Source organism: Quercus suber, unplaced genomic scaffold, assembly GCF_002906115.3.
Source record: "Quercus suber isolate HL8 unplaced genomic scaffold, Cork oak 2.0 scaffold_93, whole genome shotgun sequence".
In the NCBI taxonomy this organism is placed as follows: Eukaryota; Viridiplantae; Streptophyta; class Magnoliopsida; order Fagales; family Fagaceae; genus Quercus; species Quercus suber.
In genome coordinates this window covers 750,546-773,756 of record NW_027069558.1, presented here as the reverse complement: position 1 = coordinate 773,756, position 23,211 = coordinate 750,546, and the positions used below count along the sequence as shown (strand labels likewise).

At 38.4% G+C, this 23,211-nt stretch overlaps 1 protein-coding gene across 1 annotated transcript; it reads right to left on the bottom strand.

The window, feature by feature from the left end:
- Positions 1-1,064: 1,064 nt before the first annotated feature.
- LOC136067972 (photosystem II stability/assembly factor HCF136, chloroplastic-like) lies at positions 1,065-6,342 on the bottom strand. Its single transcript, XM_065774497.1, has 6 exons — positions 5,873-6,342; positions 5,538-5,773; positions 5,108-5,238; positions 3,548-3,680; positions 2,616-2,738; positions 1,065-1,214 (listed from the first exon to the last, which is right to left on the bottom strand). Exons 1-6 carry the CDS (start codon positions 6,195-6,197, stop codon positions 1,080-1,082), a joined length of 1,083 nt encoding a protein of 360 aa, XP_065630569.1. The 5' UTR covers positions 6,198-6,342; the 3' UTR covers positions 1,065-1,079.
- Positions 6,343-23,211: the final 16,869 nt, after the last annotated feature.

The following is a 23,211-nucleotide window of genomic DNA, read 5'->3' as shown; positions in this document are numbered from 1 at the left end:
GGGGGGGGTGTGGGGAGGAGAGACAACCATTCCCTGGAAGATCCTGCATAGGCATGTCCACAACAACACTAACATGCTGAGGAATCAATGCTTGAAGGTCCTAGACACGGATGTGGGGCGGCAGGTGTTCCCTCTGGTGGGTTCAACTAGAGTTTAACCTCAAGCCCACCAGGGTGGATTTCCTGATAAACCAACATTGTACCCTTGAGGTTTCAATCTCAACATGTTGACCCCAACCAAATCATATAGGAGTAAGCCTTTGCCACTAGGCCTCAACCTCAGGGCATCAGCCATTTATGTGACTTTTGATTGAGTTTACTGAGTCTAATATCCTCAGAGAGGTGAAAGATATATGTCACCCTAGCTTAAATGTGCCACCGTACTTATTTAGATATTTCAAGAAAATGTTGTCCATCTGAATTTTGTGAGGATTACATAGTGCAATGGGAGCTTGTAAAAGAGAATGCTGTTTTAGCTAGCCAGTATCAAATCAATGCTTTCCAGTATGTAGAAGGTCGTAGGTGGATCTACGCAGCTAACAAGTTTGTTTTCTGCTGACAACAACAAATGATGAAGCTGATATTATAGGGCTACTTAAGTTTTTGCTAGACAACAAATATTTTGTGAAAAGAAAAATTCAAGACAGGAAAATTTGAAGGGAAAAATGCTTTTGATTAATGGCATATAAAGATGCATACTTTATTAGTGCAATAAGGATTACTGAGAGTACTAAAGGGCAAGGATGCTTTACCAGTACAGTTACAAGATGAGGAAAAAGTTCTCTTGGAACAAACACATGGTACAATTCAGTTGTCTCTAGCAGATGAGTTCTATGAGGGGTTGTAGAGAGGAAGGACAGTTGCGGGATTGTGGTTTTGGTTTAAATAGTTGATACATAACCACCCATTTGTACATAGAATCTCTCATAAATCATTTGTACATGAAGTAATGCTATATACAGCTTTCAAATGAAAGAAGGTACACCCGTTTCTGATCATCCATGACTTTATTAGAATTACTCTTCATTTGAAAAATATTGATTGCAAAGTAGATAATACGGATCATACTCTAATTTTATTTCAAGACATTGAAGATCTGCACATAATCATAACACCACCACCTAATGAGAAAATTGTTACCTCTGATCGGTACCCAATATCAAGAATGCCAAAACCCCGGCTTTGAACTGAAACTTCTTCAAACTCTTCTGTTACCTAAAAAAAAAAATTAAAAATTGCTACATCCATCAATAAGCAATTAAAGGAGAAAGTGGAGGGGTGAAGTAGAACGACAAGCAAAGAATTGCATCAAAATCAATGTACCAGAGACCCATATAAAGAATATAACATTCAACGACACAAACTTGACAACTGGAAAAAAATAGTAAATGTACATAAATGATGTAGAACAGACAAGCCAGAGCTGATAATTTGCAATGGAAGAAATTGGGAAAGTGAAAGGGCACCAATAGAAATCCTCCAGTAGCAGAATAGCGTGAAATTTGGTAACCTTAAGGGAAATGATGTGTAGGGAATAATTCATTGTCTTACGGTTGTGCCCTATGCCACTTTTTGGCCAAATTCCTATGTTTAGGCCTCCATTTTGTTATGGTAACGTTTCCTCCTGATTTTGGTTTTAAAAGTTAGAAAAAGTTTCTGTCAGTTCTAAGATGTTTCCTAGAGTTTGTAGTATTCTTCTGGTAATTTTCTCAATTTTCAGTTTTTGGGAAAATTTCCTTTTATTTCAGCTTAATTCCATGCCTAGCATACCATAGTAGTAGACATGTTCTACTTCTTGTGACTATCTCACTGCATCAATAAAGCACACCATAGTATATGCCATGTCCATGAATTATATCATTCTAGAATGATGAACAACAGTGTATATCGATAATAATCACATAGAACTCTTTAAACGTCTAAGCAATAAATCAAACCCCTGTCCAAGTATGATATTTTAGCTATTAAGGAATTCATGCTAACTCCAAGTCCTGGTCCTGTGCCAATATAAATAGGGCCTGTGTCCAAAAAGCGCACTCAGTGATATGGCTCCATTCCCCTTTGTCCCTAGCATTTAGAGTAAGATATCTCCAGTAATCCTATAATCAGACAGCCGTTCAGCCTAGGAAAAGTACAAAGAGAATAGCATAAAGAAAACTCACCAGTTGTACTTGGAGTTATTTTTTTGGTACTTCGCAGAACAAGACACATACACACTCTCTCTCTGCTTTTTGTATTTTCACCTTTATGCCCTCAGAGACAATCACTAAATGGATAAAGATAAGCTCCTTTGCCTTTTCCTAGTGGCAACTTGCTTGTTCATAGAAATTAAATCTTCACTTTCCCATGTTGTTAGTCAACTGAACCTTTTTTCCTCCAGAATGTAATCATCTTTTTTCAACTCAAAATTCCATTTCCCTCCTATAAACTAGAAATTTCTAATAAAAATACATCCCCACTGATGACCATACAACATAACCAGAACGATGCAGCCGAATAAGGCTACATCAAATAAAATATGACAGCAATAGAAAATCACCACATGCACACAAATAAAATTTCTTATCTAAAATATATTGGACAACTTAACGAACAAGATATCCCCACATTACTTACCCCTGTGCCTTTGCTAAGATAAAGTCCCCCTCCACGAACTAGAAGCCAAAGACCACCATCAGCTCTCCATCCCATGTTCTGAATTCTCCTTGCAACTGCTCTGTTATGTGGCTGCCAGAACGGCTGAAAATTTCAAAAAGCAATGATTATCTATCTGAGTGCACTTCCTTAAATGAAACTTGAAGCTCAGTACTCATTTACATAAATAGCCACAGAACACAATAAATTTAACTATGACTTACACAGGCAACTAATGAAAGGAAATCAATGACAACTTTTTTATTTTAGGTAAAAATAAAATGGGATGAATGGATATATATATATATATATATATACAATATCATAACTACTCACCTACTCTAATGTGGATGACTGACATACAATAGGTGAGGATCTAATATATCAAAATTTGAGGTGAGGATCTAAATAGAAATTCTAAGTACAATTTGACTCAACTGAAACTAAAATTTCAACTCGACTAATTGAATTTTTAATGTGATTAGTCAAAAATAACTCAATTGCATCTTCACAAAGTAAGAGAAGAGTATGTGTCCCTATGTAAATGACTAAGCCAATTGAATTTTTATCGTTTTATTCCAGTTTGTAACAAATCCCCTCTAAGGTTATGCTCTTCTTGCATTAAACCAATTCATACAACCTCAGATAATAATGCTAAATACGAATGGGCAACAACATTGCTGCTCACTTGGACAAGTACTGCACTGAATGAAACAACTCATTGGAGTTTCATCACATATTACACTCAAGACTAGGAATATTTATCGAGATGTTCATGTTTCTAACAGTGAAAAAAAAAAAGAACCCTCCTTAAAATGCATCTGATTTGGGTTTAAAAGCAGGCAAGCCTCATGTAACAGCATTATGTAAAGAGTAGGAAAGCCCTATGGCATCAGAACAGAGAAGGACCTCACCTGTCCAGGCTCCCATGTAAGATAGAAGTTACCACGGCTTGAGACAGCAACATACCGTCCATCTGGAGAGCGATTCACAGTATTAAAAGTTCCTGTGTAATAGCTTGCACCACTAATACCACTAGAAACCGTTCTGAAAAAGGAAAGGAAGAAAATGTGAACATCTTACCTGTCCAAACTAAAGCCATTCTATTAACTTTTCTACCAGTATAACAAGACACAAAAATTGATTTGATTTGGCCAATTGCTCATGTCAACAATCAAATCTACTATTAATGATGTGGATTAAAAGTTATCAATTTTCAAGCACAGAAACTTAATACTCTCAAACCCAAAAACCCAGTATACCTCTTACACAAACACACTAAACAAAAATTTTCTTCCACCTCTTGTAGAATACACAAATACTTATGCTACCAACCATATTTATAGGATCATCACAGCTCTTAATTTCACTTCTTACTAATATGGAATTACTGCTCTTACATAGGAACTACCATACCTCTTTAACATTCATTCTATCAACACGGGATTCTAAATCCAACAGGAAATGTCTATGTCTATGGACTCATGACTCAACAAATCTCTTCATCCAATCATGAAGAGGTGTCTTTACAAGTATCCCTTTGAAAACCCACTTGCACCCATTTATGGTGGCAGTGCCACATTATGTTCTCAATGTGGGACATGACTTGAACTCTTTCAATTCAAGCAATGCTTGAAATCTTTTACCAGTAAGTTACACACTCACTTTATGGGTCTTGAACCCAGAATTTCACCCTTTAGCTTGCTCTTACAACAGGAGGAGTTAATACATAAGCTAGAATCACTCCAGCAATGCTTGAATTTCTTTGAACTTAGCTCCTATATCATATCAATTACATTCTTCACAAATCTCACTTGCTTTCATCCATCACTATTTTTCTTTTATGGGTGATCTAACCAAATGCTCCTTTCTATCTTTTGCCCCACCATGCACTCCACCTCAAACTGCATCACCAGTTAACTTGTGCAAATTCTTGGAAGGTTTCTCTTATTTCATTACAACCAAAGAACCTTTACTAACTTTTATAATCAGAGAATCCATTCAATTTAAAGAAATAAAATTCCTTCAAAGTTCTAGCACATGTTGCAATTTACCAAAAGTCTTACAATGCTATCAAACATCTCAATATTCACAATAGTTATCCCTACAGTTTTACATTCTATATTATAAGCCTGATAACATGACCTTCATCAGTCATCACAAGTCTTGTATATATTAAACCAATTTCTATTCCAATACATATAAAAGGAAAGGCATAATTTCAACAAAAAGGCACGAATTTTTTTTAGTTAGAAGCATGAGTTTGTTGACGAAAAGAACATCACCACTATAATGAACATCCTTACTATTGTTGCAGCAATTATTGTATGAGAACCAGATTTTGACATTTGTCTGTCAAAATTCTTTCTACATGACATACCTATTAAGAGTATACAGTTTATTACAGGATTTAAACCCTCCAAATGGAAACAGTTTACACAGTTAGACTATCTTATATTATAGCAGAAACACACCTATTAAGAGTAGCTGACACTGTTTCCTGAACTGCAGCCCTCCAGTTGTAGCCTCTATTTGAAGTAACATATATTGCACCTTGGTCAGTCACCATTTCTGCACTCTTCTCTCCAGTTGCTTTTATGTATACCTGCATATGTTATAACGAAGTCACCTACTATACGGTTGCAATCTTTAAATGATAAACACAAACTTCGGTTTCCCTTAGAAAAAGAAATGATAAATAGCTGAATGGCTTATTGCAAGGAGCCTGTGACAAACATTGCACATACTAATAGGACTGTAAATTATAAGATTGACTATCACTTTATAAAGGAGAAAATCAACCGTTATGTGAAAACTGGAGACCAGCTAGCCGACATATTGACAAAGAGAGTGTCGATTCTTGGCATGTGTGTGACTAGTATCATGAAAATAGAAGAGGATTACCATATCACCGGGAAGTTGAGAGCTTAGAGGTATCCTTTCCCAGGTGTCTCCGGCATCGGAAGTGTACAAAAGAATAGCAGGTTTGCCAACAATCCATCCCTCCTTTCCTTTGAAGCTGATGGAATTGAATCTGTAGTTGAAATCTTCATCTTCGGCTGAGGGAATGGAACGCGGAACCCAAGTGTTTCCACCATTTTTGGTCTCCAAAATGGTTTGGCGAGTCCCCAGTACAAAACCTAAGCACACAACAACAAACAAAAGGAACTAATGGCAATTTTGGTTTGGAAAGTGATTATATATATATATATATATATAACAAAGAAAGAAGTAGGAACCGTGATTAAAGTCGTCAGGTACGAAAGCGATATCGAGAAGGACGACGCCAGGGTCGATGGGGAGATACACTCTTTCCCAATCGGAAAGAGAGTCTTCTTCATCTTGGGACTTTGCTGCTGCTACTGCTGCTTCTGGTACTAGTAGACGTAGTAGTACAGATATTGAAACAGAAGAGGCCGCCATATTTGTTTGGGATATGAATTGTCTCCGATTCAAACAACATTGTATTTTTATTTGCTTTTGCCTTTGTTGGTTTGTGATAGTGCTGCTCGGAGGCTTTAGGATTAGGAGCTGCTCGCTCACTTGCAACAGATTCTTTGCCATTCTTTCCTTTTCTGTTTTAACTGCTCTTCGCTTCGCGGATACTCTTTCTACTCGATAGGATAGACCTCCGCTCTTCTTCTTTTTTGTGTGTCTGTGAGTTGATTACCAATACGTGGTCGTTTCATTTCCCAGTATTAGATTTCACAAACAGATGCATAAATCTCATCACTTCCCTTAAAAATAAAATAATAAATTTATTTCACACTCGTGCTTAGCTGTTTTTCTATTGTTTTTTAAATATTACTTTCTATTCATCTCAATTCTAGGTTTATGCATTTTACAATCATTGAAAAACTTAGAAGTGTGATGAGATAAGATGTTCCCAAAAAAAAATTTAATATACCCACAAATGCATAAATCTCATTACATTTCTAGGCTTTTCAATGATTAATTGAAAAAATGCATAAACTCTGAATTCATATGAATGGAAAGCAATATTTAAAAATAATAGAAAAGCCTATAAGAATAGTATGCTATGGTAGATGTGCAAAGAAAAAATTATCTTATGAGATGTCCTTATATGAAGATTCCCTCTCGCAATATATGTGGCCTAAAAAAAATTTATAAGCACAGACAATTTTCCGCTCCTTGAGTACATGATAAGCCTAATGAAGCAATGACTTCACTGCATACATGACCAACACCTCCAAAACAAAATGCACTAATAAATAAATAAATAAAATTGTTAATATAAAAACTAACCCAAAAAGAGGTTTGAATCTAAGCCCTTTATCATGCAATAACCAATCAAGTAGGTTCATGTCTTTGGCTAAGTGGAACTCTTAAGACTATGATGACATGAGACTAACCCATTGAATAGCATAATAACGTGTTATGAACTTATATAATTCATGTGATAAGTCTGTCTTCCTATGAATTTTACTCTAAAGCAAGCATAAGCATTTTATTGAGAGAGAGAGAGAGAGAGAGAGAGAGAGAGAGAGGAGAAGAAGAAGAAGAAGAAAAAAAACACAAAGTTTATTTAAATCTGGATTTAATATTAAAGAAAAACAAAAATTCCCACTAAAACACAAAATTCAATGGTGAATGCACTCCTATGAAGTTTTGTGGCAACACTTTTTGGTAATTGAACCAAACAAACTTCATAATCACTTGCTAACTCAAGCATGTAACAACCTGCATAATCACTTGCTAACTCAAGCATGTCTGATTCTTCAATCTCAATATCACCTTTCTTATTCTCTATCAAATAAAAAACATAATCAAACATCACAATTATTGTTAAAAATTTGTGCTTTTTTTAAAGGAAAAGGGAAATTGAGGGACCTCAAAGTAAGTGGGATGGAGGATGAGTGGGAATCAGGTTTTTTTGTTGTCCTTGCTTGCAACTCTTCTTTAAATTAAATCCAAAAAAAAAAAAAAAATACTCTACCATTAGCCACACCCACAACCACCAGCACCACCAACCCACAGCAGAAAAAAAAAAAAAAAAAAAAAAAAAACAAAACAAACAAACTCACACCCAAAATCCACCTCCACCATCGCGGCATAACACAAACAACCACCATCTCAGTGGCCTCAAGCTCAACCAAAAAACTAGCAACCAATTGAGAGAGAGAGAAGGGGAAAAAAAAAAAAAAAACCAGAAATCTCAACCTCAAGATACCCAAGCCAAGAGCACATACAAACAATTAGAAATCTTAAAACCCAGATCGGCGGCGTGGGTCTGAGGCAATCGCAGCGTAGGTTTGAGGCAGATGATGGCTCGGGTCGGTGAGAGACTAGAGTGATGAGCTTTGAGAGACTGGAGTGATGAGCTTCAAAGATGAGATGAGAGTGAATGAGAGAGAGAGAGGCACTGTCTAAGGAGAGAGAGAGGCACGGTCTGAGGGAGAGAGAGCAAGTGATAATATTTTAATCGAATAAAATATATATAATTTTTTTAGCTCTTATGAACAGTGCACATCTATTTATAGATGTGCACTGTAGCAATGAAGCTAAAATTTTTAGATTTAGCTCTATTGCTGCAGCAAGATTTTTGTGTTTGTGGAGCTAAATTTTAGCAATATAGCAATATGTCTCTACTGCTATGAGTGCTCTAAAGAACCAATAGAGAAGTATAGCCAACAAACTAGGGGTGGTAGTGCCTAAATCCAACAACTTTCACTTCCGCGTTGAATGACTGTACCTAATAGTCAGGCCGCATTTATTTTTTATCACAACAGAGTTTTTCTTCCATACATGATACACTCACTCCCTCAAAAGAAATGAGACCTCTGATGGAATAGATATCATTATCCACACCCCTCCACCACACAAATGGAGAGAGAGAGAGAGAGAGAGAGAGAGAGAACTAGTATAATAGGACCCCTCTCCCATAAAAAATAGAAGAAAAAAGACAGTGTGAATTGTAAATTCTAACTTGTACGAATCTTCATCAGGCTGACCAAAGAGAATACAAGAAACTTTGTTGTTCACTCCAATATTATTAGTTTATGATTTGATCTCTTGCTTAGTTCTTCATTTGTGAATTTAGTTCCCATAACTTATAAATTAATAGTAACGTTCATTTTTACTTTTCTTTAGTATTTTTTATTCACACATAATTTATTTTTGATACATGTGATAATATATGCACCATTATGGTCTAAATGCATCTTGTTAGCATGTTATAAACTTTAAAACATTTAGATCAAATGAGAAATGTGGTTTGTTAAATTATTAATTGTCCTAAAAGTTTAAACTATTGAAATATGATAAATTTAATCATTTAGCCGTTCTAACATAACCACATACTTCTAACACTCTCTTTCACATGTGGGTTGAAACCACCCTTTTAATAGGCGAGGTCCAAAACGTGAGATTTTAAATGAGAGGTAAAGTGGAAGAGACAATAATTGAACTTATGACTTCTTGCTCTGATACCATGTTAAATTATCAATTGTCTTAAAAGTTTAAACTATTGTAATATAGTAAATTTAATCGTTTAACTACATACTTCTAACATAGTTAGGCATAAAAATAATATCTATAGCCAATTGAATCGTATAAATAATTTAGTTATATTTTTATAAACAATTATATACCACTACAACTTTCATTTTTTTATATTGCATCTATGCTTCATGGTATGGAAGAGAATACGAGAGAATGTGTGCACATAAATGGTGTAAATGCATCTTGTTGTTCACATTAAAAACTCCAGGCATTTATTTTGTAGGTGGAATGAAAAATGTGGTTGCACAAAAGTTATATGTGTAGCCCATGGCGTTACAGGCATTATTTTGGATCAACTCCAAAGGATTCTTTTCTGGTAAGGACAAAGTTTAGCTACAAAATTGGTTGTAGCCATAGGCTACAAACTCATATAATATCTTTTATTGGAGGTGAATTTTGACAAATCCACCATTGGATCGCATCTTCTTCTTATATACTCCATGTTTGCAAAATTTCAAGAAAATTAAAGATCAATATCTATGTCATCAATAAATTTTTAAATTGCAAGTTTTTGTAATTTAAAATTATGCATAAAATATAAGATTATAGATTATATAGTAAATGATATCCGATTGACACAAAAATTAATATGTGCATTAAGAGCGTAAAGAACTTGTAATTCAACTGTTAGATTTTCAAAATATGCAGTAATATTTATTTTATTAAGTGAGTTTGTAACCTAAGGCTACAATCGATTTTGTAGCTAAACTTTGTCCTTCTGGTAATTACGCATTTTTTTAACTATGCATTTTTATGTTAAATGCATGGAATTCTTTTGTATTTAACATTTTATTTTCTATCAAAATTTCACATGAACATAAGTTAGATTTTTTTTTTTTTTTTTTTTTTTTTTTTTTTTTTTTTTTTTTTTTTTTTTTTTTTTTTCAGTTAACAAATGAGAGAGAGAGAGAGAGTGAGATTTATTTGATAGTGTGAATGTGTGATACGCTACACATATTTAAAAAGTAAAAAAAAAAAATAGTATTGAAGATTTGGAATTGTTTTTAAAAAAAAAAAATTATTTTTAAAATTTGATACTTCTTAAAATTTGATACTATTTTCACCAACTTCTTTCATAATTCATATACAATGTCCAGTTGTTTCTATGCATTTATGCGGGTGGATTGCATAATTACCCCTTGAAGTTTAAGGTCCAGTTGCACATCTAATCAACATCATGCGTCCCTCTCAATATTTGAGTCTTCACGTTTAGAATAAAAGGATAACATTAATAAATTAATATTATTGAATTTTTAGTTAATATGTCAAGCCAATTATGAAAAATGAAGATATCATTTTATAATTGTTTCCTTTCCATTCCATCTTTCCAATCACCAAATGGGGAAATCACTGTGATGGCTTTCGCTGTTGCTAGCCAGCTTTGATTTGGAATAATGATGATTATTATAAATTTTAGTCCATATAATACTCAACAACCATAATCCATAATCTTTTCCAGTACTTATTATATTTGATCATGAAGTTGGGTTGGGCCAGCTAGTGGTTAATAAATGACAGGAATTGAAATCTTGCTACTTCTTTGGGATAAACACAAACTGGGCCTAGCATGTATATGTCAACGGATTAAGGTGTCTTTATGAATAATTTGAACGCCCTACGTGGGTAGTTTTTTTTTTTTTTTCATCACTTATTAGATACCTAAACCCCGCTGAGTTATTGATTGAAATTTCATTCTCTTACTAGAAAAATTATTGAATATTCCAGGATTATCATAAATGTGTACTCACTTATCTCACATAAATTGTGAGTTCCACTATAAATTTAATTAGTGGAATTTAGAGTTATGTGAGAGGGGGTAGTACGCATTTATAGTACTCAAGAAATACTCAATAATTACCCCTCTTACTATAATGTAAATCATGCTTAACTTCTTGTAACTTCGTATAAACAACTAGTTGGTCCGTCTTAATCTAATAATAAAGAGTTATTATCAAGAGTGGATGCCATAGGTTGAAATTTTCTTAAAAAAAAAAAAAACAGTTGGTCCAGTTCACAAACTACTACCTCCTTCTCTCACGAATTTTAAGCAAACCATTATGTTTTCATGTTTCTAATGGTTGAATAAGAGATCTAGGGTTTAATCCCCACTGTAGGGTCTGTTTTTGTAGCCCAAAAGATATGAGTTCCCCCAGGCCCCAACGAACCCAGAACAATGAATTTGTAGAGAATGGATCGAAGGTTTAGGCGCTCGCTGGCGTGCATGAAGCATGAACTACTTTCCTTTTATTGAAAAAATACTAAGAACAATTTACAACTGGGAGATACTCCTCGGCCATGGGCCGAGGAGGTTTTTTCTTCCCCCCCACTCGAACCCCCCTTTACATTTTTCTCACCTTTCTTATATATCACTATCTCCCTCCTCCTATCTTCCTTCTGTTGATCATCTATTGGCCTCCCTTCTGACCGTTTGTCCCATCAGAGGTCATATCCGTGCTCAAGTGGCTCACCCTGATCGATGTTGCCATGTCAAGGGGTTACATCCCCATTAATGCGGCCAGAAGGGTTAGGTGAGCGTATTCAATGCTGAGGTGACAGTTCGCCTAGGGCTTACCCCTTCTCCGTACTTCTGTTGCCAACGAGTGGCACTGGGCCTTCTCCTCCTCAGATATTCCAAGAGTCCTTTGGTAGGGTGGTCCTCATGTCTTTCCGAGGTCTCGGACGCCCGAGGACAGGGTCATCCTCGGCGTGGGCCATTTGGGCCTGGCTTGGAGTGGGCCAAGACTACTCGATTTTCTGGCCCCACAATAGCCCTTCAAAATCTTGCTGCACATATCCTCGGGCGGGGAGAAGGATTTTGACATCCTCGGCCTTACCCCCCCCCTCGTCAGTACTGGGGTCTATTCATCTGCCCAAGGCACGTCGCTGACGTTTCGGAGCACGTAACGTGCCCATCATTAAGTTCAGGCGGCTCTGTGCTCCCTACGTCTAATAAGGCGTTACCCATCCAACGGTGGAAGTTCATTTCGCATTTATGGGCAGGAAAACCTGCATGGTTCCTCGATTTGGGGTATAAATGCGCGTACGAATCGCCTCTTCCTGTTTCCCATTTGTAATCAAGAATTCTCATGCGCCCCTCCTGAGTTCAGCCACACTCTCACTAGCACCTCCAGCACAAAAAGCCTGTCCGAGGAGCTCCTCCTCTTTTCAGTAAGTCGCTCTATCCCTCTTTGAGCTCTTTCTCTACTCTTTCTTCTGCTTCGCCTGTTCTTCCTTAGTTCTTTTGGGTGTTAACCAGGATGGGTAGGTTTAAGAAATACGTCGATATTGAGGAGGCGATGGAGAAATTCATCACCAACTACCGAATTCCCGGCAATGTAGGTCTGAGATATTGTGAGGACGGGGATTGGCGCATACACAGATAGGAGGGCGAGGTGGTAATTCCCATTGTCGCCTTCCTTGAAGGGGGGAAGACGATCCCCATGGGGACGGTGATGAGGGATTACCTCACGCACTTCCGGTTAGCCCCCACCCAGTGTGGGATAAACGTCTTTAGGATTCTGGGCTGTGTGGATGCCCTGAACGAGAAGATGGGGCTGAGGTTGACTCACCACGACGTGAACTGGTGTTACAACCTTCAGCTTCTTAAGGGCAAGTCGTATTACCTGAAGACGAGAGAGGATAGGGTGTGGCTCATTTAATGCCTCCCCGAGTCCAGCAAGGGGTTCAACGAGGATTTCCTCATCATGTCAAGGGAGTGGCATGATGGCCTTCACTGCCCTACAACAGAGGGAATACCAGGTGGGGCAGTGGGAAACAGGAGGGGTTTCAAGTTCTTGTCTTTTTTCTTCCTTTTTTTTTTTTTTTTTACTAACGCGGTGGTGCTTTCCGTTTGCAAACCCGCACGCTTTTGAGCGTCACTTCCATCTGGTCAACCGGGAAGATTTGCAGAAGGCGCTGAGGGTGTCGGTGTATATAAACGAGGACGACAATCAGGTTAGGGCCGCCCACATAATTTTGGGGTATAAACCTACCCAGAAATCGTTCCCGGTTCCGAAGCACGTCATCCGAGCCAACGATCCTCGGCTTCAGAGGATTACTGTGACTGAGGACGGATTTTCGTTCCCCGAGGAGCCCTCCGACCAGGAAGCTGTCACATTAGCCATCCCCTCTTCTTCCCAACCGTTCGCCGAGGCCGCCGAGGAAGCTCCAGAGGGGGAAAGGGACGCGTTTGACGTTTTTGCTCAGCTTGATCAGTCCGAGGACCCTCCCGGGGACTTGGGTGATCCCAATTTGACCGAAACAGACTTCCTTGCTTTAAAAGCCCCTCCTCGGCCGACAATGGGTTACAAGAGGAAGTCCACCACCAACTTGCTGGACTTGATTGAGGGCTAGCCGGGGGAGTCCTAACAGAAACTTCCCACTCCACCTCTGAAGACTAGGTCGACTTCCGCTCGGCAGAAACTCCCTCATTCTCCTTCTCAGACGCGCTCACCCTCTAGGTCCGTGCCTGCTGGCCCCAAGAAGAAGAAGGATAAGGGTAAAAGGCCTGTGGAGGATAAGACGGTGTCCTCGCAGGAGGAGGACACTATTCTGCGGTCGTCCAAGCAGCTCAAAATAGGCGACAAGAGCCAGGAAAGGCAGGTAGTCGACACCACCTCTTCCGAGGCCCAGGCCTGGCTCCCAACCCCGATGCTCCGTGGGGAGCCCTTGAGGGATAACGCCTCCCTCAGGGACTTCAATTAGGGCAAAGGTGCGCATGTGGCAGATGCGCTGGAGAGGAGCCTGCTGCTTCCGGCGGATATGGCCGAGCTTCGCTCTTTGACGAGCGAGCAGGTCTTCCTCAGCCTCAAGCGATATGTGGGGATGGTAAGGGCTATAACTTCGACTCTTCTCCCACTCTTTTTCTTTTATTGGGCTTATAGCACATTGGTTATTTTGGCAGGCTGTCCAAGCTATCTTTATGTTGGAGGGGGCGGCGAACAACCAGAGGGAAGCCCTCAAACGGGAGCGTGATTGGCGCTTTCAGGCTACCCGGGCTCTAAAGAATTCTGAGGCTGACCTCGCCAAGGCCCGAGAGGATTTGAAGGCGGTGACCAGGGAGTGGGACAGTGCCCTGTCTGGTCTTGAGGGTGCCCAGAACCAGGCCAATGAGCAGACGAGGCGCCTAGGCGAGGTGGATGAGCAATTGCAGATCGCGAGGGATCTGATCGCTGATCTGCAGGCTAAGGTGACAAAGGCCGAGGGGGCCTAGAGGGAGGCAGAATGGGCCAGAGACCAGGCTCGGCGGGCTAAGGACGAGGCTGACCATGGCAGGGAGATGGCCCTGAGTGCCAAGGAGGAGGCTGAGACCGCAGCCTACGCTGATGGGGTGGCTGCGGTAGAGGCCCTCTACAAAGCTCAAGTCCCGAGAGTGTGTAGGCAATACTGTTCCCAGGTCTAGGTTGAGGCCCTCAAACAAGCTGGGGTGGAGGCCACGTCCGACCTATGGAAGGCAGAGAGCGTGTATTACCCCCCCCGCTATCCGCGAGGCCGCCCTTGAGGACCCTAAGGTTGGGGAGATTGTTGAAGAGGTGGGGGCAGCTGAACTGGGGGAGCATTCGAGCGAGGAGGTGCCCCAAGAGATAGTGGAGATCCCTTCCGATGATCCAACCCCCACCACCGAGAAAGCAACTGTTCTCGCCGTACCCATGCAGGCCGTCCCCTCAGGCCAGGGCTCGGAGGGGTTAGGGGTTGCCCCTGTCCAGCCTGAACAAAAAGAGTAGACTCCCCGGCGTCTCGGCTCGTCCTACTTTCACATCGTTTCATTTTATTTTGTTGTGCTTCTCTTCTATGTACTGTGTGGCTCTTGCCATGAAATTTTTACGAACTCATTGTTGTAATGTGAATTAAATTTCCCTTTATATTTATTTGAATTGCTTATTTGTGTACACGCTGCCTGCTTTTCCTTTTTTTCTTTTGATCTGCATGATTTTAGCTTGAATTGTATGTCGGCCAATTGCGCCAGTAACGATGATAAGGGGAGAGAACGTATGCATGGGCAGCTCTCTTGTGTCTCAAGGGCTAGGTGGGGCTTGATCCTTTCCTAACTTGGGATACTTTGTAGTTAGTCTCCCTATAGGCCTGAGTCCGAGGACCATGCAATGCCCCTGTTCTGCTCAGCACCCAGGTATAGCTGAGCGGTTAATTTCCCCATAGGCTTGAGTTCGAGGACCATGCAATGCCTTGGTTCTGTCTAACGCTTCCATTTCTCTGTAAGTATCTAGTTTCTCCATAGGTTTGAGTCCGAGGACCATGCAATACCTTGGTTCTGTCTAGTACCCAGGTCTAGTTGAGCGGTTAGTTTCCCCATAGGCTTAAGTCCGAGGACCATGCAATGCCTTGGTTCTGTCTAACGCTTCCATTTCTCTGTAAGTATCTAGTTTCCCCATAGGTTTGAGTCCGAGGACCATGCAATNGAGGAGATTTTTTCTTCCCCTTTTTTCCCTCCCCCCCTTTTTACACTTTGCTCTCCTTTCTTATATATCCCTCTCTTCCTCCTCCTGTTGATCATCTATTGGCCTCTCTCCTGACCGTCTGTCCCATCAGAGGCCATATCCGTGCTCAGGTGGCTCACCCTGATCGATGTTACCCTGTCAAGGGGTTACATCCCCATTAATGCGGCCAGAAGGGTTAGGTGAGCGTATTCAATACCGAGGTGACAGTTCGCCCAGGGCTTGCCCCTTCTCCATGCTTCTATAGCCAACGCGTGGCACTGGGCCCTCTGCTCCTTGGATATTCCAGGAGTCCTTTGGTGGGGTGGTCCCCGTGTTTTTCCGAGGTCTCGGACGCCCGAGGACAGGGTCATCCTCGGACTCATCATGCATCCTCGGCGTGGGCCATTTGAGCCTGGCTTGGGGTGGGCCAAGGCTACCCGATTTTCTGGCCCCACAGTTACTATCAAAACTTAAATTGAATTATGTATTTCACAAGAAAAGCACAAAGCGGTTTTATTAAATTTCCTTTTTTTTAAGCTCTCTCTCTCTCTCTCAAAAAAAGAAAAAAAAATCACCACTTGACCACTAGTTTCCACTGAAATCATTCAATCCATCCTTCATTAATTTAAAATAAAAATAAAAATAAAAAACCTCTTTGAAATGGAAATTCACACCCGCAAAAATAAAAAATCACCACTTGCCGGCGTGCATGAAACATGAACTACTTTCCTTTTATTGAAAAATACTAAGAACAGTTTACAACTGGGGGATGCTCCTCGGCCTATGGCCGAGGAGATTTTTTCTTCCCCTTTTTTCCCTCCCCCCCTTTTTACACTTTGCTCTCCTTTCTTATATATCCCTCTCTTCCTCCTCCTGTTGATCATCTATTGGCCTCTCTCCTGACCGTCTGTCCCATCAGAGGCCATATCCGTGCTCAGGTGGCTCACCCTGATCGATGTTACCCTGTCAAGGGGTTACATCCCCATTAATGCGGCCAGAAGGGTTAGGTGAGCGTATTCAATACCGAGGTGACAGTTCGCCCAGGGCTTGCCCCTTCTCCATGCTTCTATAGCCAACGCGTGGCACTGGGCCCTCTGCTCCTTGGATATTCCAGGAGTCCTTTGGTGGGGTGGTCCCCGTGTTTTTCCGAGGTCTCGGACGCCCGAGGACAGGGTCATCCTCGGACTCATCATGCATCCTCGGCGTGGGCCATTTGAGCCTGGCTTGGGGTGGGCCAAGGCTACCCGATTTTCTGGCCCCACAGTTACTATCAAAACTTAAATTGAATTATGTATTTCACAAGAAAAGCACAAAGCGGTTTTATTAAATTTCCTTTTTTTTAAGCTCTCTCTCTCTCTCTCAAAAAAAGAAAAAAAAATCACCACTTGACCACTAGTTTCCACTGAAATCATTCAATCCATCCTTCATTAATTTAAAATAAAAATAAAAATAAAAAACCTCTTTGAAATGGAAATTCACACCCGCAAAAATAAAAAATCACCACTTGCCGGCGTGCATGAAACATGAACTACTTTCCTTTTATTGAAAAATACTAAGAACAGTTTACAACTGGGGGATGCTCCTCGGCCTATGGCCGAGGAGATTTTTTCTTCCCCTTTTTTCCCTCCCCCCCTTTTTACACTTTGCTCTCCTTTCTTATATATCCCTCTCTTCCTCCTCCTGTTGATCATCTATTGGCCTCTCTCCTGACCGTCTGTCCCATCAGAGGCCATATCCGTGCTCAGGTGGCTCACCCTGATCGATGTTACCCTGTCAAGGGGTTACATCCCCATTAATGCGGCCAGAAGGGTTAGGTGAGCGTATTCAATACCGAGGTGACAGTTCGCCCAGGGCTTGCCCCTTCTCCATGCTTCTATAGCCAACGCGTGGCACTGGGCCCTCTGCTCCTTGGATATTCCAGGAGTCCTTTGGTGGGGTGGTCCCCGTGTTTTTCCGAGGTCTCGGACGCCCGAGGACAGGGTCATCCTCGGACTCATCATGCATCCTCGGCGTGGGCCATTTGAGCCTGGCTTGGGGTGGGCCAAGGCTACCCGATTTTCTGGCCCCACAGTTACTATCAAAACTTAAATTGAATTATGTATTTCACAAGAAAAGCACAAAGCGGTTTTATTAAATTTCCTTTTTTTTAAGCTCTCTCTCTCTCTCTCAAAAAAAGAAAAAAAAATCACCACTTGACCACTAGTTTCCACTGAAATCATTCAATCCATCCTTCATTAATTTAAAATAAAAATAAAAATAAAAAACCTCTTTGAAATGGAAATTCACACCCGCAAAAATAAAAAATCACCACTTGCCGGCGTGCATGAAACATGAACTACTTTCCTTTTATTGAAAAATACTAAGAACAGTTTACAACTGGGGGATGCTCCTCGGCCTATGGCCGAGGAGATTTTTTCTTCCCCTTTTTTCCCTCCCCCCCTTTTTACACTTTGCTCTCCTTTCTTATATATCCCTCTCTTCCTCCTCCTGTTGATCATCTATTGGCCTCTCTCCTGACCGTCTGTCCCATCAGAGGCCATATCCGTGCTCAGGTGGCTCACCCTGATCGATGTTACCCTGTCAAGGGGTTACATCCCCATTAATGCGGCCAGAAGGGTTAGGTGAGCGTATTCAATACCGAGGTGACAGTTCTCACAGGGCTTGCCCCTTCTCCATGCTTCTATAGCCAACGCGTGGCACTGGGCCCTCTGCTCCTTGGATATTCCAGGAGTCCTTTTGTGGGGTGGTTCCCGTGTTTTTCCGAGATCTCGGACGCCCGAGGACAGGGTCATCCTCGGACCCATCATGCATCCTCGGCGTGGGCCATTTGAGCCTGGCTTGGGGTGGGTCAAGGCTACCTGATTTTCTGGCCCCATAGTTACTATCAAAACTTAAATTGAATTATGTATTTCACAAGAAAAGCACAAAGCGGTTTTATTAAATTTCCTTTTTTTTTAAGCTCTCTCTCTCTCTCTCAAAAAAAGAAAAAAAAAATCACCACTTGACCACTAGTTTCCACTGAAATCATTCAATCCATCCTTCATTAATTTAAAATAAAAATAAAAATAAAAAACCTCTTTGAAATGGAAATTCACACCCGCAAACACAAATCAAAATCTAAAATCAAAAGCAACTACAAATTTGTTCATATTTATTTGAAGAGAAAAATCACACACACATATCAATTGTAACCTAAAATATTGTTGCTACTATTGCCTAATTCATCTCACTTGCTTCCAAATTGGCATCTAACAATCTCAAGGCCATTGATAATTCCCTAACCTGAATTCACCTAATAAGCCTTTAATCTCGACCAGGACCACTACAAACCAAATACTACCAACGTATGTCAATTTCCAAGTCCAATTAATTTTTTTCCTTTTTTTTTTTTGTCCCTTTGCTAAAGTAGTAGTCTAGAACTCTAAAGCATTTGACTCTTTTTTGAGGGGGTGTGTAGTCTCCCCCATTCCATAAATACCAAAGTTCTGTTTGAGATTCGTTTATTTTTCTGAAATTGAATTTTTTTTTTTGAAAGTATTGTAGATAAAGGTAAAAATTAACTGAAATAGTACAATAAGACCTATAAATAGTACCAAAAAATGCAATGAAGCCCATAAATAGTAGCAAAAATAAGTTGAATAGTAAAATAAACTCGTTTTTTAATTTTTGTCAAACACACATCAAGTAGTTACATGAATAGATTATTCAATAGTGGTCACAAACATCATGGATCTCATAAGACATTGGGAACTACTAGATTAACTCCTTTGAGTTCCTCTAATCCCAATTACATCCATAAAAATACCTAACTGCCTTAAGGTTATATTAACTACCAAATCACCATTGCAAAAAGGGTTAAGGGAGGAAAAGTCAGGTTTAGATTAATTAGCTTGATTTTGACCCCAAGATTTATTAAGATCTTTATATATATATATATATATAGATCATGATGCTCTCCAGGATACTATCACTATGAATGTTTATGTGATGTGTGGGCATCTTGGCAAGTCGCTCTCTCGATTTATATAGCTCACAACACAACAGCAAACCTTTCCTGGCACGACCGTTACCATGATGTAGCCTTCTGTCCCTCTGGATCGCAATTTACCCATTTTGTCAACTTAAAATATTTTATCCTTTTTTCTCTTTCTTTGGTTTGATTGTTTTCGTTATCATTTTCATTTTAATATGAGATGTGTATCTTCTGCTGGCCCACGATTTTACCTAACGAAACTAAGCCCTTTAATCTTTGTAAGTTAATAACGAAGAAAGTGTGATGTAAATTAACCTCCATTAATATATGTATCATGTATGTGCATTATAGTAGTATTAGAGCGTTAGAATCCGGGGATGCAAAGAAAAAACTTATTTTGCATCTTCAAACACTACTTTATTTATTTTACCAATTTATTTTACAACTTACCCCACATCTTATTTATATTTTTACATACAATTCAATAAAATAATATAAACTACCTAATAAAATATTATTCTCTCTTTTTTTCCACTCATAACCACATATTAAAATAATATATATTCATAGGTTGCAAATTTTTTTAAGTTTACAAACCTGGATGGAGTGGGTTTTAGGTGACTTAGATTGTTCAATAGCAATTGGAAGGTGTTTACACCCCTAATGCTAGTGCTCTTACACACAAGGGAGTCGATTTCGTACCGTATCGGCCGGTATTGCCGATATATACTGTACCATCAAGCAAATCGGTACGTATAACCCCCCTGTTTCGTACTGGAAAAAATACCAGTTGTACCGACCGTACCGACCAATTTCGAGCAATACCGGCCGGTACCAAACGTACCAGCCAATATAGAAAAAAGTTTTTTTTTTATTTTTTTTTTATTAAGTTTTGTAATTTTTGAATTTTTGTTAGGGCAGAATAGTAACTTATTTTGCATTAACTTATTAGTATTATTTGTTTTTTTAGTATGCAATGGTAACTTTTAAGCTTTCTATTTTTTTTATTTTTTTTTTCTTTTAATTGATACTAAAGTCTAAAATCATGAATAATTAGTTATAAATTGAGGAAATGTTTTATGGTAAACTTTTATATTTATTATAATGTTTATATAAACACACACATACATATATATATATATATATTATTTAAAAATATAAAAAATAGCGGTAAACCCAAAACGGTACACCGATATCCGAAATATATCGTACTGCTGGCCAAACCGGTACAGCCTTCGGTACAGTATTGACTCCCTTACTTACACACCCTACAAACATATCAATGAAAAGATGTTCATTTCCATTTCAAAATCCAATTACCGAATCAAAATTGAATGGATGAGAAAGAAGGGGAAATTCGTGGGTTGACTAGGGAACTAGTGTCAGTTGTGGTAGGCAAGCAATGATTAGATTACTTTTCACTAAGTACTAATAGTGGATTATACATAAGTGATAAATATACAAATTATGTTAAGTATATGAACAAGTGTGTGTCTATAGAAGAACCGATGCAAGTTAGAGATCTTCTAAAATTTTAAAATAACTCTATAATTAGTCATTCATTGATTAAATTGTTAGTTTAAATTCTATCATATCAAAATATAAAATGCAAGGATCTCTATAATTATTAAAACTAGTATGTAACCTCGTGCTACCGCACGGGACTGGTTAATTGTAATGATGCTATTGGCCAATTTTTTTTGTTTTTTTTGGGTTTATCACACGGATGATAGAATTAAATCAAACAATGAAAAATATATATTGCATTTTATTATTTAAGTAATGCTATTGGTCTTTTTTTTTTTTTTTTTTTTGTTTATCATACATAGGATAGCATTAGATAAAACAATGAATAAATAAAAAAAGACTATTACATTTTATTTTTTTTTTTTTTTTTTTTTTTTTGTTTATCATACATAGGATAGCATTAGATAAAACAATGAATAAATAAAAAAAGACTATTACATTTTATTATTTAAGTGATGCTACAGTGAAGAAAAAAGAGAATATTGCATTTTATTATTTAAAATATATAAAGAGACATTAAAAAATAAAAACTGATCATTGAGCTTGGAATTTTCTTGGAGGCGCCAATGAAGTGCTAATGTATGAGAGTGTGAAGTAAGGAAGAGTGGGATTGAACATTGTGTTTGAACCTGGTCTTGCTCTGAGAAATTCGTAAGGAGAAGGAGATGGTACTGTGTGGATCTAGTTGGTAGAGGTTGAGAGAGGAGGAGACATGGGATGACGATATAGAATTAGGAGGAGATGATGTTTTACTTTTATAGTCTTTCTCATTGGACTCCTTGGTTCTGGTTGTGGAATTAGAAAAGCTCCAGACTCTATTGAGATCACCCATAAAAGTGTGCAGGTGAGATGTTCTTGCTTAGGCTAATGAGTATTATCATTGTGGTTTTCTTGGCTTCCATGTTAAATGTTAATGCACCATTTATTTGGGCACAAAAATTAGAAAATTTAGATAAGATACATGACACAAAATTGGAGTCCAATTTATAATCTCCATAAAAGTGTGCAGGTAAGATGTTCTTACTTAGGCTAATGAGCATTATCATTGTGGTTTTCTTGGCTTCCGTGTTAAATATTAATGCATCATTTATTTGGGCACAAAAATTAGAAAATTTAGATAAGATACATGACACAAAATTGGAGTCAAATTTATAATATAATTAGATTTTTTTTTGAGCTCTAGTTAGGACAAGTGGCGCAAAATTGAGAATCCAATTAAAATCTAATTGGATTTTCTCTCTGCTTCACCTATTATTATATATATAGATAATTCTACGGTAGAATTTCTAAAATCTTATATATTTATTTTGGAATAAAGATATATTATTGCTTGCTTGATACTTTTGGCACATGTCATCTTAATATATTCTTAAATGTCATTTTCTATTTTTGTCTATTTCTATGTAACCTATCCCAATAGGAACGTTCTTCAATCTCCATTCTCTGACCAAGAGTACTTAAAAATTTCCCCACCTCTTACTACGAGCATTTACATTTGAATGTATTTAATTAGTTTTATTAGCCACTATTACTAAAGTTCACAAAAAGGATCGTACCCAATTGTGAAAATAGTAGTTTTTTTTTTTTTTTAAAAGTAATTCTTAAATATTTCAAAAATGATGAATAAAGTTTCATTCTCTTATATTTATAATAAGATCCACTCATTAAAACTCATGGTAAAAATTATTATGATTAAAAAAAACAAAAACAAAAAAAAAACATTATTTCGCTATACTCCGAGAGTCCTGATAAATCTAAAATAAACTATCAAATGAATTTTTTATTTTTTTTTAGAATCAAATGAAACTAGATAACTACTAAATAATCGGTGTCCAAATTTTATTATTATTTTGTTATTGAGAAGTACAAAAAGCGCATCAAATTTGGAATGGACAGGCGGACTAACAAATGAAATGAGGTAAGATTTTATTACCCAAAAATAAGAAAAAATGAGGTAAGATTTCAAACGAGTATCATTGTTTTACGGCTGACCAAATAAGTCCAACAGCAAAATTATATCATTCATCAGTTCATAATAAAGCCAATTGCCTTTCCAAATCTGACAAGCGCGACGTTGGCATTTCTACAATTCACGACAATTTGGTAAATAAAACTTTTCTTT